The sequence below is a fragment of the Carlito syrichta genome, unplaced genomic scaffold, assembly GCF_000164805.1.
Source record: "Carlito syrichta isolate Samal-C Ts95f unplaced genomic scaffold, Tarsius_syrichta-2.0.1 Scaffold142856, whole genome shotgun sequence".
Classification (NCBI taxonomy): domain Eukaryota; kingdom Metazoa; phylum Chordata; class Mammalia; order Primates; family Tarsiidae; genus Carlito; species Carlito syrichta.
The window spans coordinates 197655-219247 of record NW_007086952.1 but is presented as its reverse complement, the minus strand read 5'-3'; the positions used below and the strand labels follow the sequence as shown (position 1 = coordinate 219247).

The window sequence follows — 21593 nt, the reverse complement described above, 5'->3', positions numbered from 1 at the left end:
ATCCCAGAGACTTTTCAGCTTAAAATTTGGAGGCAAATATGTTCCTTAAGAGGATATCAAGTACCAGTATTTTCTAATGTTGATAAGCTGTTACATACAGCCCACCAATTCACAATTTATCATATACACAACATACTCAATTTTTCATTCTTTCACAACACATTAACAAAGTTATCAGGAAAACAGGACTACCACGACCAAAGATGTTACAGAGTGCACATAATTCTGACAGGAGAGCCATGATCAAGGAGTGATTTTCTTTAGGAAACAATTCTACTAAAAAACAACATGGGAATAGAAGTAATTTTAAATATTCAAGACATTAAATGCAGGACTGTGATCCATATTGCCACTTAGTATACTTTGCATTATAGGATATAAAAACTAATCCCCCATCTATGGAATGTTAAGCTGATACCCAAGACAGTCAAAGCCTCCTGTAATTCAATATCCCAATATTTTTAATCTTTCTAGTTTTCATTTCAGAGTGGAATAGATACAGCAAGTGTATTTTGTTGCAATAATTCTTTTTTTCTCCTCCAGGTGTGATGATGATCAGATGTCAAATGATAAGGAGCGGTTTGCCAGGTAATTTAGTAAGACATCTTGGTCCATGTTGTGGGACTAGGCAGTCTTAGCATACTGAATTTTAATTTTTTCTGGATAAGATTGAATTTCTCTGTCCAGTCTTTTTCCTATTCGGAAAGCCAGTGAAACTTAGTATTATGAAAATCATTTAGCAGTATATTTAATACACTGTTTTGCTGTATATGATAGCGATAACAGTGTGCTTGCTAAGTTTCCATAGGAACACAAACTATGGACTTTGTGGTTGCATTTATTATTAAATATATCTACAGATAATGAGTATGCAGATAATGATTTTATTCTTTTTAAAATGACAGCAAAGGCCAGACACAGAGGCTCATGCCTGTTATCCCTGCGCTTTGGGAGGCTGAGGCAGGAGGATTGATAAGAGGCCAGCCTGGGCAATATAGTGAGACCCCCATCTCTACAAAAAAAAAGTAAATAAAATGACAGTAGAGAAACAGTGTATGTAGAGACTGGAGTTTTGTTTGAAATGAACTTCAGTTTGTTTAAATTACCTGTCCAGGTAATGAACTATATTTTGCTTTTTATTAAACAATAAATCATTCTCAAATCAGGTGTCAGTTTTCTTTTTAGAGTGTTCATATTTTATATTATTAAACAGCAAATTCCTTTTTAAAAATCAAGTTTGCAGCCATTTCAGGAAAATAATCTATTATTTAAAAATCCAGTAATTAACTGAGGACTTTACAGGATATTATAAAAAATGCATTGTAGGAATATTTCTCTTCCAGTAGTATGTAGACTTGATTAAAGAGGAGGACTGTAGAACTATAGGGAGATAGATAGAAAGCTACTGCAGTAATAAGACAGCTATAAAATCATGAGGACCTGGGCTAGAATTGTGGCAATAGCAATAGGAAAAGAGTGAAGGTAAGAGGTTTTTGAAGAGTAATTTATGTATCGAAACTAATTGAAGTACATACTTGTAAAGTCTTTAGGATGTGAACCATTTCTAAAATGAGAATTAATTGCTGATATTGGTTAATTTTTCAAGCTGCATTAAAAAATCAAGCCACCAATTAATATTGGTAGTGCAGGTTTACTGTATCTTGGCTAAACTTTTAAGAAGCCATGAGAACATGACCTGAACCATTTTAGTTTTCAGTTGTCCTGCTTAATGTGGATATGTGTGCATTCATACATTTCATTTGGAAATGTATATATATGTTTTGAATCAGAGAGATGCATTTTTTATTATGAAAAATTTAGGACATATATAATAAACCCAGCTACCACAATCAACAACTTATTACCAGTCTTATTACCTTTTGTACTTTCCACCTACTTTGTGCCTTCCCCCTGCATTATTTTGAGTAAATCCTGGTATCATATCATTCATCTGGATATATTTCAGTATATGTCTCTAAAAGATAAAAACCCTTTATAAAAGACATGACCACAATACATAATGACACTTTAAAAATCAGTAATAATTCCTTAATGTAACCAAATATCCAGTCAGTGTTTACATTTCTCCAGTCTCTTTCCCTTACCCTCTCTTCCTTAAGGTGATTTTTTTTTCATTTATTTCAATAGCTTTATGGGATACACATAGTTATTGGTTATTTGATTGCATTGTGTACAGTGGTGCATTCAAAAATATTGAAGTGGATAAGGAATTGTGGATCTGTAGTAATAGGAATTTTAGATATCTAACTTTTTTCAAACAGAACTCATTTGTATGATTTGTTAAGGTCATGTCACATAACTTCCCAGGGAATTCAACAGAGGGTCTTCAAAAGCTGAAAATATGTCAATTTTCTTAACTTTCTGGAAAAAAAAATTTTGTAGTTTGTTAAGGAACTATCTAGAAGAAATAACCTAAGGAACATGAAACTCTAAATAACTTAATAATCAGTTTTCTTTCTCTTCTCATCACTATATATATATATATATATATTTTTTTTTTTTTTTTTTAACTCTTATTGTTACTGTGTTATTTTTATTTCTTATTTTAGATTCAGGGATACACATGCCTGTTTGTTAGTTCTGTTTTTTTCTCTTGACCATTTTATGGACGCTTTCCCCAATATTGCTAAAGTCATTGTATTTGTCATTTTTAATAGCTAAATAATCTTTCAGCCTGTTAATATGTCATGCTTAGGCATTTTTTTGGAGACTGATTTATCTGTCTATTTATATAATATATATTTTAAATGAAGCACCGATACAGTGACCTGCCAATACCTTGATGTTTCTTCTGTGCTACCCACCCTTGCAATATCTCAGTTTTCTAGAAAAACTCATTGATAATTCTTTATATCCTCCATGAGTGGATCCCATGTAACAATTCTCTCGTGTGGCTTTACTACAGAGAAGTGGTAAAGTGACCCAACAAAATTAATAGTCACTTTAAGAACAAATCAGTGATAGAGGATATGCCAGAAACCTAGCTCTTGGTTCTATTTATATAATTTCTCCAGTGCAATCTGGTTGGTTGTTTTGTCTGAGTGTGTACTTGTGTGTATATGTTTGTATGAGAAGACATTATATTTTTGATCACTTGTTTGACATTCTCATCTTTAATTTACTCTACCTTTAATGTTCTCACTATAAAATAGCACATGTGGATATCATTTTATTTACAGATTTGGGAGCAGTATATAAGAATGGTTTTCCTGAATTCCCTTGCTTGTTTCTAGTGCAAACTCTTTATTCTTTGGTCCCTACAGAGATAGATTGGCAAAATGCTTTATGTGTTTAGATCATGTTAATTTACAATATATATACTGGCCTTTTATGTTGATCTTTATTCTGTAAGTTACTTTTTCTTTATTGTAATGAATGCTTTGTAGAGTTACAGGCAAGGTTCCTGTCCATATTTCCATTCCTCCCTCTCTTCTTTGCATCTATTTTGTTCTACTTTCTTTTCTCTCTTCTCCTTTCCTTCCTTTCTTTTATCTCTTCCCCTTGCTTCTTCCCTCCCTCCCCTTCCTCCCCTCCCACCTTTCCTTCCTTCCTTCCCTTTTTATTTTAATTTTAGCTTAGTTCGTTAATTCTGTTTTTAGGTCGGATGATGAGCAGAGCTCTGCGGATAAAGAGAGACTTGCCAGGTAGGAGAACAGTGTCTTTTAGCATGATGAAGCAGATGATGCTGCTTTTTCTATCCTTTTTCTCACTCTATCTTTTCTTCCCCGTTCTCTTTGTATTTCCCTATCTGTGGCAAGAGAGGACAAGATTTTTTAGAAGTTTGGGTGTAACAGAAACCATCAGAAAGTAGGTGAGTTGAGGGAACTTTGCTTAGGAATTTAAGAATTGCTATTAGTTTAAGGTTTTTCTTTTTCTCTTTATGTCAGGACTAAGTTTCACAGAACAAAAAAGCTTTTAGAAATAATGCAGCTGTGCCTGTTGGTGCTTTAACAGGGAAATATACTTTTTATTAGAAAATCAATAAATATATCTTTATTTGAGATTAGTTCCTGTATTTAGGTCTCAGCATTTACTCTACACCTCTAGAAAACTCACTCTTACTTTCCTGTGGAGACTTACTGCCTACATTACTATCACAGCAGAACTAGTGTTGCTTTGGGGACTGAATCCTTTCTTGTGGTGGTTTCTCAGAAAAGTTTTAACTGCCTTGATGTGAGTATTTAAAAGATCAGGTTTCTGTACTTCAGTGTCAGAAATCTGTCAGTACTGGAAAGATGGTATTTTAAGTTTGAGAGTAGAGTTTTACATGTCTCAGGCAAAATGACTAAATATGGACCTATGTGATGAGACCTTTTTGCCATTTGGAAAGGAGACTGTAGCATTCTCTTTGGAGACTGTTGTCCATAATGTAGAAATACTGCAGACAAAGTGGCCCAACTTTTCTGTTTTCTGTGATTTGGGATGACTTAGGAAATAGATCATTGGTATTAACACCTGTTTTTACTATTTTCCCACTTATTTCTATTACTTGCCTCTTTTTTTGAATCAGGGCCCCACTTTGTTGTCCAGGCTGGAGTGCAGTGGCACAAATCATGGCTACCATGCCTCCAACTCCTGTGACACAGCAATACTTCTGTGTCAGCCTCCTGAGTAGCCAACTAAATTTTTTTCTTTAAGTAATGAGGTCTTGCTATGTTGCCTATGCTGGTCTCAAACTCCTGGGCTCAAGCAATCCTCCTGTTTCCACCTCCCAGAGTGCTGGGACTACCAGGCATGAGCCACCACACCCAGCCTATTATTTACCTATTTAAACTGCCATGAACTCATTTTGCTGCCATTTCAAATGTCTCCTACTAACCCTTTCACTCTTCAGAAAACGGATTTGGCATGGTGTGATGGAGAAAGCACTGTATTGGGAATGAGAATAGCCCTGGGAAAAGTCACCAACCTACTGGGCTTCAGTTTGTTCTCATAAAAAATATATTTCTGTGAGATTCTTTCTTTCTTTCTTTCTTTCTTTTTCTTTCTTTCTTTCTTTCTTTCTTTCTTTCTTTCTTTCTTTCTTTCTTTCTTTCTTTCTTTCTTTCTTTCTTATTTACAAAGAACTTTTGTTTAGATAGAATCTTTGAGTGGTAATAGCAGTAAATAAAAGAGATAAAACAAAGCTGTTCAAGTAGAAACATGTTTGGTTCTCTCTTTGAGTCAAACCCATGGAGGACACCAAGGAACCTACTGGACTTTTAAAAATTCCTGTTCTTTTTTTTGGAGTTAGAGTCTTACTCTGTCACGCAGGCTGGAATGCAATGGAACACTCACGGCCACCGCAGCCTCGAACTGCTGGGCTCAGGCAATCCTTCCATCTCAGCCTTCCAAGTAGCTGGGACTACAGGCGTGCACCATCACGCTTGGATTATTTTTTGATTTATTGTAGAGATGAGATCTTGCCAAGTTACCAGGCTGATCTCGAGCCCCTGGGCTCAGGCAATCCTCTCACCTCTGCCTTCCAAAATGCTGGGATTGTAGGCATGAACCACCGTGCCCAGCTAAAAATTCCTGTTCTAAAACTACTAGATTATTTCTCTTACCAGTGATACCATTCTGTCTTAATCTTGAGAAAGTCAACGTTGGAGATATAATCTACTTACCCTGGTGAGATCCAAGTTGTCTCTTTCCAGGCCTTTAAGCATTCTTTTTTTTTTTTTTTTTTTTTGAGTTGGAGTGTCACTCTGTCGCCCAGACTGGAGTGCAGTGGCCGGAAGCGGCCTCTACCTGCTGGGCTCCGGCGATCCTTTCACCTCAACCTTCCGAGTAGCCGGAATTACTGGCATGCGCTACCACACCTGGCTGATTTTTTGATTTATTGTAGAGATGAGGTCTCGCTGCCCAGGCGGGTCTCGAACCCGTGGGCTCAGGCAATCCACTCACCTCAGCCTCCCAAAGCGCGGGATTACAGGCTGAGCCACCGAGCCCGGCTGCCTTTAAGCATTCTACCCCTGTTCCACTTCTACTCTCCAGTTGACTTTGTCCCAGACTGGGAACTCATGTTGAACCTCTAGTATGTAGTATCTTGAGTCTTTTAAGAAGTTTAGTGTACTGGCATCATACCCAGATATAGAAAGTAGAACTTTGTGCATTAGTGGAACAAATAAAACTTCAAAATCTTCTAATGTTGTGAATAAGAGAGAGGCTTACAACAAAGCAACATTTCATAGACCAAGGAATTCTATACTATCAAGTCTTGTATCAGCTACTAAAGCAACATACTTGAGTGGGCAAAAATTGGTCATTTGCTTTTCTAGCCTTTAAAAAGTTAAATTAGTAAACCAAGCTGAGGTTATATGTCCTTTAGAAACTTTAGTGAGTGAAATCAACATTTGAAAATACTGTAAATTCTTAAAACATTTTTTGTTATTAGGGAGTGATCATTTACATAGGAAGTGAAATTTCCAGAAGATAGAGGGAATGGTGGTATCTGCTTGTTCTCTGTCTGCCTTGTTAGTTCTGTTCCATGCTTGCTTTGCATGAGAAGGTTGTCACACCTTACTTTAACTTCTGAGACTTAAGCATCATTAAATCTAAATACAACATTCTTCAGCAGCTCGCTTGGTATCCATATCATTCTCCAGCTACCAAATGACCAGATGTGATCACCTGGATGGGACTTCTCTCTCTCTCCATGCAGGGAAAATCATAGTGAAATTGAACGGCGACGACGGAACAAGATGACAGCCTACATCACAGAACTGTCAGATATGGTACCCACCTGTAGTGCCCTGGCTCGAAAACCAGACAAGCTAACCATCTTACGTATGGCAGTTTCTCATATGAAGTCCTTGCGGGGAACTGGCAACACATCCACTGATGGCTCCTACAAGCCATCTTTCCTCACTGATCAGGTCTCTGGAACTTAAAACTCTGAGAGCCTAGATTCCGAATGAATCTGTTGAAAGTTTTGCTTTTTTTGGACAAGAATTCAGCTCTTCAGGAAAAATTCATACCATGGGAAAATGAGTTTCAATCTTCAACTGTAACGTTAGTTAGCCTTGGGACAATGAGAAGTGAGAAGAGTTGTGAAAACTGTTTAGCAAGCTTATAGGTATTCTAGAATTTGTCTCATGAATACAGCCTACAAGGTAGAAGAACAGCGGAATCACAGAGAGGAAATGACTATGTCAGTGGAACCATTTATCTTCCTTAGCTTTAGGGTTAGAGGATGGAGGAAATCTATTTCTCATCTCTGAAGCAGCTTCCAGTTTTAGTGATAGAAGGAGTCTAATAGGCAGTCATTGTTGCTCAGGGATGTGCTCCAATACATTTGATGTACTATGAAAAAAAACAGTAGGGAGAAGCATTTTCTGCCTTTCAGGAACTCAAGTCTGAATATAAATATGTGAGTGGCAGGATATATATACACACACAAGTGAAAAATGATAGGAAAAGGCATACAGAGAGGAAAATACTGTTTTTGTTTTTTAATTTATGTGGGACTAGACAGATTTATACTGGAGGGATGGCTAAAATGAATAGAATGGCCAGACTTGAATGAGATGGTTAGGGAAAGCTACTCAGATTAAGGGAGCCATGTTCTATCTTGATTATTAAAAATAATAAATTGGCCGGGCTCAGTGGCTCAGCCTGTAATCCTGCGCCTTTCGGAGGCTGAGGTGAATGGATTGTCTGAGCCCGTGGGTTCGAGACCCACCTGGGCAGCTTGGCGAGACCTCATCTCTACAATAAATCAAAAATTAGCTGGGCGTGGTAGTGCACACCTGTAGTTCCAGCTACCTGGAAGGCTGAGGCAGAAGGATCGCCGGAGCCCAGCAGGTCGAGGCTGCGGTGGCCGGGAGCGACCACTGCACTCCAGTCTGGGCGACAGAGTGAGACTCTAACTCAAAAAAAAATAAAAATAAATAATTGCAAAAAGATTAGGAAAATACAGTAAGTATAAGGAAGAAAAATATTGACCTCGGAGTCAATCATGGATGCACCTAATGCCACCATTTTAATCAAAGAGTCAAAGAAAGAAGGATTATGATTTGGGAGAATAGAAGAAGAATTTTCCAAATATGATGGGCTGTTTGAAAGCACATATTTTATAACCATGTACGTTGTAATAGTTAATTTGCTGTAATAGTATACGTGTAGATATTGATTCAACAGACTCCAGTTATGTACTTTTTGTGGGCAAACCAGGTGCTTTGTGCTGTGAGAAGTACAAAGAATGGTAAGAGAAATGGTTTTCTGGTGGAAACAGGCATGTAAATAAATAAATCAAACATGGAAGTGATTCTGTAATAGAGTCAGTAATAAGTCCTGTGGAATTGCAGCTATGGAAAATGAGTTGGGAAGTACTATAGATTTTAGAAATAACTTGAGCAAAAACTTAGAAACTTGAGAGTAATTAGGTTATTCAAGGAAAGTACAGTGGTTTAGCTTGTTTTGGGAGATGATAATAGGAGGGTAGGCTGGGATGTTGGGTGTTAAAGGATTTGGGTTTTAATGTCAGTGAGGAGCCATAGAAAATGTATTAGCAGATGTGATAGCTTTTTTTTTTTTTTGAGTCAGAGTTTCACTTTGCTGCCCAGGCTGGATGGAGTGCAGTGCCACGATCATGACTTACTGCAGCCTTGAACTCCTGGCCTTAAGCCATCTTTCCACCTCAGCCTCTTGAGTAGCTGGGACTACAGGCGTGCAGCACCACACCTGACTTTTTTTCTTTTTTTAAATTTTTTTAAATTTATTTTTATTTTTGTCACTGTGTTGCCCAGGCTGGTCTTGAACTCCTGGGCTCAGGTAATCTTACCTTGGCCTCCCAAAGTGCTAGGATTTCTGACCAAGTCTAGTAGCATTTTAAGGGTGGATTGGAAAGAGTGAAAGCAGAAAGACTATTAGTTTTGGCATAAGATGATGACAGCATTTGAAAGTAGAATTGATAAAACTGAGTTAATACTGGAATGTGGGTAGAGTAGTTAGATTTTGAGGCCTTTAGCTTGGGAGGATGCTGTAAATCAAGAAGAGCACAGAGGATTTTTGGAGAGGGAAATGATGATTGAAGTCGTGAGGTGTTGACATTGAATTACTGGTAGCATATCTGTTTGGAAATGTTTAAAGATACTTGGAATTCAGGTCTGCTAAAAACTCAGGAACAAAATCAGGCAAGCAGAGATGTAGACTTGGGTATTACTTCATAGTGGGGAGGAGTGGATATGATTTCCTAGGAAGAAAGTATGATATTAATATAATAGAGAAGAGCACATGAGATAGAACTTCGGAAATGTCTATATTTAAGACTTGAACCAAGGAAAGGAAGCTTGAAGCAGAGGAGGAAGCAAATTGGAGTGCAGCCTCATAGTACCTAGGGGAAAATAAAATGTAAGGGGTAGAATGGACAGCACTGTCAGATTTTGCAGAGAGGTTGAATAAAATGATGAAGACCTAGGAAAAGGGACTTGAATTGGTAATTAGAAGGATGTTAGTAACCTTCTAAGCGTGCGCACACACAGACACACACAAACACACAGTAGTTTAGAGTGAAGATTGCAGTGGGATTGAGAAATAATTGAAAGGCAAGAGCACATAAGCAGTGAATATAACATTATTGTTAGTATAAGCTTGGCACTGAAAAAGAGAGATGAGTTGGGCCAAGTTGAGGGAAAATTTGTATAGAATTAAGGAAACTTGATCTTTTTTTAAAATTTATTTATTTATTTGTTTATTTATTTGAGTTGGGGTCTCACTCTGTCACCCAGATTGGAGTACAGCAGCAAGATCACAGCTCACCTCAGCCTTGACCTCATGGGCTCAGGCAGTCTTTCTTCCTCAGTCTCCCAAGTAGCTGGGTCTACAGGTACACACCACCACACCTGGCTTATTTTTTTATTTTTTGTAGAGATGAGGTCTTGCTGTGTTGCTAGGCTGGTCTCACATACCTGGGCTCAAGCAGTCCTTTTGCTTTGGCCTTCCTTAGTACTGGGATTACAAACTTGAACCACCATGACTGGCCAACTTGATCATTTTTATAGGCCTGAGAGGAAAAAGAGGGAAAGTGGAAAATACTTGTTAAGCAACATCCTGAGACCAGAGAGGACAGAATTAAGAGGTCAGTTGTTGTTGATGGCAAGCCTTTTTATTCCCCCTCTTGGATCCTGAGATAAAGAGGAAAAGGTAGATAGCAACATAGACAAACTGAGGAAGAATATATTGGAAAACACTTTCCTGTCAATGAAGATAATTAATTACGTTTAGGCTGGGAATCTGTGATTGTGCATCAGGTGTGAGCCAGCAGTTACTTATGGAGAGATACATAGGGCCTGAAATGTCTTCTTTCTAAGAAGAGAAATACTTGGTTTTTCAGAGTTCAGTATTAACTTCTATTTCTTTTCCTTGGGCAGGAGTTGAAACATTTGATCTTGGAGGCAGCAGATGGCTTTCTGTTTATTGTCTCATGTGAAACAGGCCGGGTGGTTTACGTCTCTGACTCCGTGACTCCTGTTTTGAACCAGCCACAGTCTGAATGGTTTGGCAGCACACTCTATGATCAGGTGCACCCAGATGATGTGGATAAACTTCGTGAGCAGCTTTCTACTTCAGAAAATGCCCTGACAGGTGAGAGTTATGTGATGAAAAATGAATGGGAAGACTTTTTTTCTTTTTTTTCCTGAGACATAAGAAATATTTTAGCTCTTTTTTTTTTTTTTGAGTTGGAGTCTTACTCCTTCACCCAGGCTGGAGTGTAGTGGCATGCTCATGGCCACCCCATCGTCGACCTGCTGGGTTCAGGCGATCCTTCCGCCTCAGCCTTCCAAGTATCCAGAACTACAGGCACGTGCTATCACACCTGGCTAATTTTTTGATTTATTGTAGAGATGAGGTCTCACCAAGTTGCCCAGACTGGTCTCAAACCCATGGACTCAGGCAGTCCCCTCACCTCGGCCTCCTAAAGTGCTGGGATTACAGGCTTGAGCCACCACGCCCGGCCTATTTTAGCTCTTAAATTTGTTGAATCTGGGAAGGCTTCTAGGATTTTCTCCTTTAATGAATATAATCAGTACTTTTTATCCGCATGCACATTATCTACATTGTGTCTTATCCTTAGAAAATGTTTCATTAGTGATAATGCTCACATGAAAGTTTACTTTCATCTTAATATTAGTTTTTAAAAAACAGTAAAATCTCAACCTATAACAATTTTTTTCCTCAAAGAATTATCCATGCTTCTATCTCATGTGTATAGAAAATTATGTGGTAATTTTTTTCTATCTACTTTTGCTTGGCTTTGTGCTAGATTCTATAACAGATTATTTTATAGAGGAATTGTTTTTGGTTAGTGTATAGGTGTTTTTTTTTAAATCTCTACTATTTCCCTCTGCATTTTATTTTAATTTTTAATTTTTTTTTTGAGTTGGAGTTTTACTCTGTTGCTCATGCTGGAGTTCAGTGGCATAATTATGACTCACCACAGCCTCTGTCTCCTGGACTCAAGATATTCTTCTGCCTCAGCCTCCCGAGTAGCTGGGACTACAGGCGTGTGCCACCATGACTGGCTGGTTTTTTAATTTTCTGTAAAGATGAAGTCTTTCTATGTTGCCTAGGCTGGTCTTAAACTCATGGGCTCAAGCAGTCCTTTTTGCCTTGGCTTCTCAAAGTGCTAGGATTATAGGTGTGAGCCACCATGCCTGGCCTCCTGCTATTTTAATGTTATTCAGTCTTTTTCCAGAGTTTGGTTAGAGGAAATAAGTCACATCTGTTTCTGAGCAACTCTAGAAAAAAATTTAAAGTAGAAGCAGATAAATACTGGTAGTTAAAATAAAAAGCAAAAAATTTCAATATGGTCATATTAATGTTGGTCATTAGTTTTTTTCTCTTTTATGTTTTTATGCATTTCATTTTTCTGGTTCTTCCTTTTCCTCAAAAGTTGCCCTTGGTTTCTGTGTAATGAAGGGAAGAAACAATTTTAGCTTGAGACAGATCTGTGTGTTTCTATAGCATATACAGTTTCTTTTTTTTTCTTTTGAGGTGTATCTTACTATTTTGACAAGGCTGGTCTCACACTCCTGGCCTCATGTGATTCTTCTGCCTTGGCCTCCCAGAGTGCTGGGATTATAGGTGTGAGTCACTATACCCAGTCTTCTTCTTTTTCTTTTCTTTACTTTTTTTTTGAGATGGGGTCTTGCACTGTTGCTCAGGTGAGAGAGCAGTGAGTATTCACAGTTCACTGCAGCCTCGAATACCTGGTTTTAGTCAGTCCTCTCACCTCAGCCTCCCAACTAATTGTGACTATAGAATGTTTTATTTTTTTGAGTAGGAGTCTCACTGTGTCACCCAGGCTGGAGTGCAGTGGCATGCTCATGGCCACCGCAGCCTTGACCTGCTGGGCTCAGATGATCCTTTTGCCTTTCAAGTAGTGAACTACAGGTACACGCCACCAGACCTGGCTAATTTTGTTTATTTATCATAGAGACAGAGTCTTGCCAAATTGCCCTAGCTATCTCTAACCCCTGCGCTCAGACAATCCTCTTACCTCAGCCTCCCAAAGTTCTGGGATTACAGGCATGAACCACCGTGTCTGGCTGAAAATTAACTTGTTTTTAAAACAATGACATTCACTCTGTATATATGTGTATAAAAATAATCAGGCATGGCAGTATAGTCTTGCCTGTTGCTTTCTACCACCAGTTTCCACTCCTCTCTTCCCTTATACAAAGTTATTTTCAGTGTGGCCTCTGAATTTAATAGTGAGATGCATTGATAAGAATTGAAATATTTTAGTCTTGAAAATCCATCTCTTGCTTAGCTTATTTTGTTACAAACAAGGATATTGAGGGCATGAATAGGATGTTGACTCATCTTTGTCTCCCGTATCTTTTCCCTTCTTTCTCCCACACTAAAACATACTCCAGATTGCTTTTCTGTCTTCTTTCAGGGCGTATCCTGGATCTAAAGACTGGAACAGTGAAAAAGGAAGGTCAGCAGTCTTCCATGAGAATGTGTATGGGCTCAAGGAGATCATTTATTTGCCGAATGAGGTAAATGTCAGGCTGAATATTGTGATTTGGGTTTTATTTCTGTCAGGAGTTTAGTTGGATTAGCTCCAGTAGGATTAAATTTAACTCTGAAGACTCAGGTGGGTTGTAACACAGAATAATTGGTAAGGAAACTAACATTTACTGATCTTCTCCTATACCAGACACTGTGATATATGCTTTATGTCTGTCATCTTATTTCATCCCCACAATTGTCCTATAGGGTAAGATTCATGGCTACCATTTTGCTGATGAAAAAACACTTAAAAGAACTGAACTTTCCAGGATAACATAATGTTTGATATAGGATTTTATTTTACTCATACTAGTCTGACTCTAGAACATGTTTTTTTTCCCCATTACATCACAAGTCAACATCCATTTATTCAGCCCATTTTTGCATTTTTTTTTTTTTTTTTTGAGTTGGAGTCTCACTTCATTACCCGGGCTAGAGTGCAGTGACACATTCACGGCCACCCCAACATTGACAAATGCTTGGCTCTGGCGATCCTTCCGCCCCAGCCTTCCAAGTAGCCGGAACTACAGGCATGCACTACCATGCCTGGCTAATTTTTGATTTATTGTAGAGATGAGGTCTTGCCAGATTGACCGGGCTGGTCTCGAACCCACGGTCTCAGGCAGTCCACTCACCTCAACCTCCCAAAGTACTGGGTTTATAGACTGAGCCACTGAGCCTGGCCTGCATTTTTTAAAATTACAAATTTGAAACTTCCTTATGTCTGTCAATTAGGGTTTAGCATTTGCGAATTACATACTATGTATTTTAGGATTCTGTAGAGGGGATGGTGGTCCTTTCTATACAGGTAGAAAAGGCATCTCTTAAAGTAACAAAGTGAGTTTAGTAACTATATTCTGAGAGGATGCTTGCGAGAAATGATGGGTAGGGGCAACCCCCTCAGGTTCCCTCCCACTGTGGGAGCTATTCTGTTCTCTCACTAAATCCTGCTTTCTCAAAAAAAAAGAAAAAGGAAATGATGGGTAGGGCTGGGTACAGTGGCTTACACCTGTAATCCCAGCACTTTGGGATTCCATGGTAGGAAGATTGCTTGAGACCAATTTGAGCCTAGGTAACATAGTGAGACCCTGGATAATTTTTTGATTTATTGTAGAGATGCAGTCTCATCAAGTTGCCTAGGCTGGTCTCAAACTCCTGGACCGAGGCAGTCCTCTCATCTCTGTCTCCCAAAGTGCTGGGGTTACAGGCATGAACCACCGTGCCTGACAACCTCATAAAGTTGTTATGAGTAGATCAGTATATGTAAAGGTATTTAGAACAGCACATGACACATATTAAATCCTATTTAAGTTTTATTTATTATTATTTTAAAGAAATGAGAGAGACAAAGTAGGATTGGAGTAGAGTATCAACATGTGGACATAGCTAATGCAAATACATAGACAGGAGCAAGATAAATAATAATGAAATATAGCATTTAGATTAGTTTGTGGTTAATGTAGAGCAGGAGTAGACAAACCGTAATCCTTTATTTGTAAATAGAGTTTTATTGGAACATAGCCATGCCCCTTGTTTATATATTATCTCTGACTGCTTTCATGAGATAATAGTTTAAATAAAACAGAAACATTGTTTTATTTTAATGATTTTAGGGAGTACAAATAATTTTTGGCTACATGGATTTATCGTATAGTGGCGAGAAAGTCTGTGCTTTAAGTGTACCCTCCACCCTTACCTGTGCTCATTTTACCTGATAGATGATTTTTCATCCATACCCCCTCCCCCTCCTCCTTCGGAGTCACCAATGTCTATGTATTCTATATGCCTTTACCGTTCCTTAGTTTAGCTCCCAAGTTAAAAGTATTAGAAATACCAAACCTATCTTATCTATATTCTTCCTTATTAGGAGCATTACCAGTTTTCTATGTCTAGTTGTATCCAGATCCTGTTATCCTGCTTTTATTATGGAAAATTATTTGATAATGCAGCCTGACTGCTTTTAATCTCTGTCCATTGAAACAGGTGTGGCAATAGCTCAGTGGATCCAGTCGCTGTGAATAGACTGAGCTTTGTGAGAAACAGATGCAGGTGAGGTCCTAAACAGTAAAAACCAAAGGGTGGCCAAGTATCCTCTTTCACCTATCTTACTGTAGTCTTTTCTTCAGCAGCACTCACCTTCATCCCTGACCTTCTAGTTCTTTTTTTTCTGCCAAGATTTTCCTGAACTTCTAGAGCTTGTCTTGCTTCTCCTGTTTAAGGAAGTTGCCCTGCTACTTTGCCTACTTTTCCTCTGCTGCAGTGTCTTTCAGTTGCTTTATTTTGGCTAGGATCAAAAATATGGTGACCACTTTTGGGTGGGAAAGGTCTAAGCACTGATTATCCTGTTTTCTAAATACCCCAAAGCCTAAAGCTAAAGATACTAAGCTAGCATTGCCCTTTGTGTTTATTGGATAGAGTTTTTCTCCTATCTCCTTTAATTCTTCTAGGAATGGACTTGGCTCTGTAAAGGAGGGAGAACCTCATTTCGTGGTGGTCCACTGCACAGGCTATATCAAGGCCTGGCCCCCAGCAGGTAAAAAAGTGGGATAATGATTTTTCCCTTGGTATAGTTAGTTCCTCACAGAGTCCACAAAATTAGCTAACATTTATTATGTATATGTACTTCGGTATAAGCTGAAAGAAAATAGGGAAAGAAGAGGCAGACTCCTTCCTTTCCATTATTGAGCTTATATTACAGTTGAGGAAATGGATTACTCAAACTTGAAAATGATTCAGTATTGTGGTTTTTAAATGCACAAGATTGTAATGTATACCAAATATATAATTTGTTTGCCTTTGTTGTAACCAATTCTTGCAAAGCAGCATTGACATTGGATGCAGTTGATTTGGGAAGGCTTTTTAAAGTAGGAGCAAGACTTTGAGGGAGAAGGGGAAAATGGCTTGATTGCACTAACTTATAAAGAAAATATTCTGTGCAGAGGCTTTAATCAAGCTGTGAGCAGATTAGCTTTACTAGAACAGGAAATGCGTGAAAGATGGTTGGGATGCAGAGGTACTCTTTTTTTTTTTGAGTTGGAGTCTCACTCTGTTGCCCAGACTAGAGTGCAGTAACACGCTTTTAGCTACCGCAGCCTCAACCTGCTGGGCTCCAGCGATCCTTCTGCCTCAACCTTTCAAGTAGCCGGAAGTACAGGCGCGCACTACCATACCTGGCTAATTTTTTTATTTATTTATTGTAGAGACGAGGTCTCACTGAGTTGCCCGGGTGGGTTTCGAACACCCAGGCTCAGGCAATCCACTTGCCTCAGCCTCCCAAAGTGCTGGGATTACAGGCTGAGCCACGGAGCCCAACTGGGTTCCCTTTTTAAATTGACTTGTCAGAGCTCTCAAGTCTTAGCAACTGTGTTACTTCCCTGCTGGATTGGTATTATTGGGAAGTAGTTGTTTTGGGGAGACAGAAATGAAGAGGAATGAAAGGTAGCGTAATGTATTTTGGAAAGAGATTAAATTTGTGGTTTTAGAAAAACCTGGGTTTGATTCCTGGCATTGTTATTTATTAGTGGTATAACCTAGGGAAATTCCTTTGAACTTTATAAACCTCAATTTTCTCATCTATAAATCAGAGATGATGCATCTTTTTTTTTTTTTTGAGTTGGAGTCTCACTCTGTTGCCTAGACTGGAGTGCAGTGGCACAGTCCCGGCCACCGCAGCCTCGACCTGCTGGGCTCCAGCGATCTTTCCGCCTCAGCCTTCCAAGTAGCTGGAACTACAGGCGAGCAATACCACGTCCAGCTAATTTTTTTTGATTTATTGTAGAGATGAGGTCTCGCCAAATTGCCCAGGCGGGTCTTGAACCCACGAGCTCAGGCAGTCCACTCATCTTGGCCTCCCAAAGCGTGGGATTACAGGCTGAGCCACAGAGCCCAACCGATGATACATCTTATACAGAATTTTTTTTGAGGATTAGATTTAATTTAAGGAAAGTATTCATCCCAGTGCTTGATATATGGCAAGCACTCATCTAATGGTAGTTAATGTAATTTTTAAAAACTTAATTGAAGTAGTAATGACATTTGAACTGTTTAGTCTATATACGTATAAACCATACATTTAAAATATGTGTGATCTTCCTTGCCTTTGTGTGGCTATCAAATAAATACTGTTTTTCTGGATAAAAAGAAGATAACTATGCAAAGAATGGGGGAGAAATGCAGTCTTCTTTCCTTTCCATGTAAAACACTGGTTTCTCTTTTCCAAGGGACATAAATAAATATTGGTGTTTGGTATAATTTCATTATTGGTTGTTTGCTTACTTTAAAAGTCACAGGTTGGGCACAACATGTGTTCTCTGCTTATGATATGGTCATAGAATAGCTGCCTTCATGTGTTTGGTTAGGCCAGCACAGTTTTTTAGAATACTTTGGGTAGGACTTGTACTCTCCAGTTTATTATAATTAATATAGGTAAAATATTTCAACTAGTGTGGGTGTATAAGTATTCTTAATGACTGTCAAATATGGTACATTCTACATAATTGTTTACCTTTATTGTTACCATCTCTACTGCTTTATAACTAGCTCTCCATAGCTAAATGTATTTTAAATCTTTACTTGTTTGATTTTTGAAGGCATCTGAGTTTGAGAGTCCTGTTAAACTTTTTAACTTCACTTTTCTGAAGGTGTTTCTCTCCCAGATGATGACCCAGAAGCCGGCCAGGGGAGCAAGTTTTGCCTAGTGGCTATTGGCAGATTGCAGGCGAGTGTAACTTTTCCACGTCTACATCCCTTTTCACTGAGAAGAAATCTTCAGGACTCTATTCATGTTAATTTACTTTCCGAATACAAATGAAGAATTCCATAAAACTCTAAACATTTAAAGGAGTATGGCATTCATAGTGACAATTGCTATCCTTGAATTTAAGTAAAAGTTGATGAGTATGAGAAAAAGAGGGAGATCTTTTCCCCTTATCTTTCTTATTTTTAGTTTTACAATGCTGAATTTTCTATTTCTAGCTAATTTCCTTTACGTCTATACAAAAGGAGAGCGATCCTTTTCATTTTATTTTATTTTATTTTTATTTTTATTTTTTTGAGTTGGAATCTCACTCCATCGCCCAGACTGGAGTGCAGTGGCTGCTCCCGGCCACCGCAGCCTTGACCTACTGGGCTCAGCCTTCCAAGTAGCTGGAACTACAGGTGCGCACTACCACACCAGGCTAATTTTTTATTTTATGTAGAGATGAGGTCTTGCCAAGTTGCCCGGGTGGGTCTTGAACCCGTGGCTCAGGCAATCCACTCACCTCAGCCTCCCAAAGCGCTGGGATTACAGGCTGAGCCACTGAGCCCAGCTCCTTTTCATTTTTTAATTCTATGACTAGAAATAGAGAAGTGGGATTATTTTGATTATTTTCATAAGTATAATAAGCTTCTTGGTTACTTGGACAATAATCAGTCTTAGTAATGAGCACAGCTTAGCCAGATAACAGTAGGAGCATTTTTGGTTGAATTAATTTTTTTTCTAATTTTACTAACTTGGTAAAGAGTACATACATGTATGGGAGTAGAGTTAGACTTTATGTCCTCTCTGACTATGATGCCATTTTTTTCCTTTCTGGATAAAATATGAAAGTTTAGACCTTTCTAAAACTGGGAGTCTCATGTCTACACAAATGATCATGAGGAGATGGGAAATACATCAGTAAAGAATGGTGGTGTTTTACCTTATTTCTATTTCTTCACTCTCAGGTAACTAGTTCTCCCAACTGTACAGACATGAGTAACGTTTGTCAACCAACAGAGTTCATTTCCCGCCATAACATTGAGGGGATCTTCACTTTTGTGGATCACCGCTGTGTGGCTACTGTTGGCTACCAGCCACAGGTGAGGAGCAGAAGCTGTTATGTCACTGATACTTAGGCCTCTGATTTCCTTTGCCTGTGTTGAGATTATATAATCATGTAATTCATAAGATAACCAAAACAGTCAGCACTAGTTCAGAAAAAGTTTATTCTCAGCATTCTATCAAGGCTATCATCCCATCTAGAGAAATATGGCTTGTGAAGCCAGGGGGGAGCAGCAGGTACAAATATGTATGTATTTTTTGTTACTGATATTAATATAGATAATGATTCAGAAGTACTCATGTTAGTTATACTGGCATGGTCACCTTCAGATAATTCATGTAATTACCTAAATGAATAGTAACTCATAAAATATGCAGATTTAGCACCAGCTATTATAATTTACTCATTCAGTAGACAAATTAACCATTCCTGAATTGACTCATTATATAAACTTTCAACTCTTAAGGCCAGGAGGAACTTCTGCTATGGCTGTGTGAAAAGATTTGTGAAAAAGAGGTTTTGAAAATGAAGAACAAAGTTGGAGGATTTATACTACCTGATTCAATACTAACTGTAAAGATATTGTTTTCAAGACAGTGTGGTATTAATGTAAAGATAGACATATAGATGAATAGACAAGAATGTCTGTTCTCACATTTGTCAACTGATTTTCAGCAAAGATGCCAAGATAATTCAATGGGGAAAAGAAATCTTTCTAACAAATAGTGATAGAACAACTGGATATTCATATGCAAAGAAAAACTTAGACCTTACCTTACATTGTACAGAAAAATCAACTCAGAGGCCTACATGTGTAAGAGCTAAAGTTATAGGCCAGGCTTGGTGGCTCAAGCCTGTAATCCCAGCACTTTTGGGGGCTGAGGCGAGAAGATTGCCTGAGCTTGCAGGTTCAAGACCAGCCTGGGCAAAATGGTGAGACCTCATCGCTACAATAAATTAAAAAATAAGCCAGGCGTGGTAGCGTGCACCTGTAGTTCCTTCTACTCGGAAGACTGAGGTGGAAGGATTGCTGGAGCCTAGCAGGTCGATGAGACTTCAACTAAAAAAAAAAAAAAAGAGCTAAAATTATTCATAAACTTCTAGAAGAAAATCTTTGTGATCTTGCGATAGGCAGAGATTTCTTGTATAACACTGAAAGCATGAGTCACAGAAAAAAAATGGATTTAATTATAATTAAAATTGCCCACTTATAAGGATTTTTTTTTTTTTTTGAGTTGGAGTCTCACTGCATTGCCCAGGTTGGAGTGCAGTGGCCCACTCAAAGCCACCCCAGCGTCGACTTGCTGGGCTCAGGCGATCCTTCCACCTCAGCCTTCCAAGTAGCCATAACTATAGGTGCGTACTACCACACCCGACTAATTTTTGATTTCTTGTTGAGACGAGGTCTTGCCAATTTGCCCAGACTGGTCTCGAACCTGTAGACTCAAGCAATCCACTCACCTTGGCCTCCCAAAGTGCTGGGATTACAGGCTGAGCCACTGAGCCTGACCAGGATATTATTAAGAAAGTGAAAAAACCAGACATAAACTGATAGAAAATATTTGCAAATCGTATATCTGAAAAAGGATTTGTATTGAGAATATGTGAACAACTCATTAAGACAAAAAGCCAGTTAAAAAGAGCATAGGCCGGGCTCGGTGGCTCAGCCTGTAATCCCACGCCTTGGGAAGCCGAGGTGAGTGGATTGCCTGAGCCCGCGGGTTTGAGACCCGCCTGGGCAACTTGGTGAGACCTCATCTCTACAATAAATCAAAATTAGCTGGGCGTGGTAACGCACGCCTGTAGTTCCATTCCTTGGAAGGCTGAGGTGGAAGGATCGCCGGAGCCCAGCAGGTCGAGGCTGCGGTGGCCGGGGACAGCCACTGCACTCCAGTCTGGGTGACAGAGTGAGACTCCAATTCAAAAAAAAAAAAGAGGACTTGACATTTTACCAAAGAAGAAATATGAATGCCATACTAAAGAGATGTCCAACATCTTTTTATCATTAGGAAAGTACAAATTAAAACCACAATGAGATACCACTATGTACCCAGTAGAATGCCAATGATTTAAAAAAGCATTGGTGAGAATGTGGAGAAGCTGGAACCCTTACACATTGCCGTCAGACACGTAAAATGATACAGCTACTTTACAAAACCATTTTGACAGTGTCCTAAAAAGTTAAACATACTCTTATCCTATAGCCTAGCAATTCCACTCCTGGGTATCTACCCAAGATAAATGAAAACATGCTCACACAGATTTGTACAAAAATATTCATAGCTATGTTATTCATAATAGCCAAAAAATGGAAATAGCCTAAATGTCCATTAGCATTTTATAAGTGAATATACAACTGTAGTATATCTGAGTTAGAATACTGCTCAGCAATAAAAAGGAATAAACTATTGATACATGCAACCACATAGGTGAACTTCAGAAATACCAAGCACAGTAGAAGAAGCCAGGCCCCAAAAACTACATATTGTATGATTCCATTTATATAAAATTTCTAGTAAAGGTAGAACTAAAGAGGGAGAAAGCAGGGGAGTGGGAGCAGGGATTGACTGCAAATGAGGACAAGGGAAAATTTGGGGACAGTGAACATGTTCTAAAACTGAGTTGTGGTAATGGTTGCACAACTGTATAAATTTAATAGAAATCATCAAATTGTATACTTACAGTGGGTGAATTATAAATGTAAATTATAACTGGGCTCGGTGGCTCAGCCTGTAATCCCGCGCCTTTGGGAGGCTGAGGTGAGTAGAT

At 38.7% G+C, this 21593-nt stretch overlaps 1 protein-coding gene across 1 annotated transcript in view; it reads left to right on the top strand.

Annotated features, from left to right (window-relative positions):
* Positions 1-21593, top strand: part of ARNT (aryl hydrocarbon receptor nuclear translocator) — a 77161-nt gene that overhangs the window by 41774 nt on the left and 13794 nt on the right. The window contains exons 4-12 of the mRNA XM_021708519.1: positions 544-588; positions 3621-3665; positions 6665-6878; positions 10374-10587; positions 12905-13007; positions 15004-15069; positions 15468-15553; positions 17661-17737; positions 18727-18861. Of these exons, the coding sequence (XP_021564194.1) occupies positions 544-588; positions 3621-3665; positions 6665-6878; positions 10374-10587; positions 12905-13007; positions 15004-15069; positions 15468-15553; positions 17661-17737; positions 18727-18861 (985 nt within the window). The remainder of the gene's footprint in view (positions 1-543; positions 589-3620; positions 3666-6664; positions 6879-10373; positions 10588-12904; positions 13008-15003; positions 15070-15467; positions 15554-17660; positions 17738-18726; positions 18862-21593) is intronic.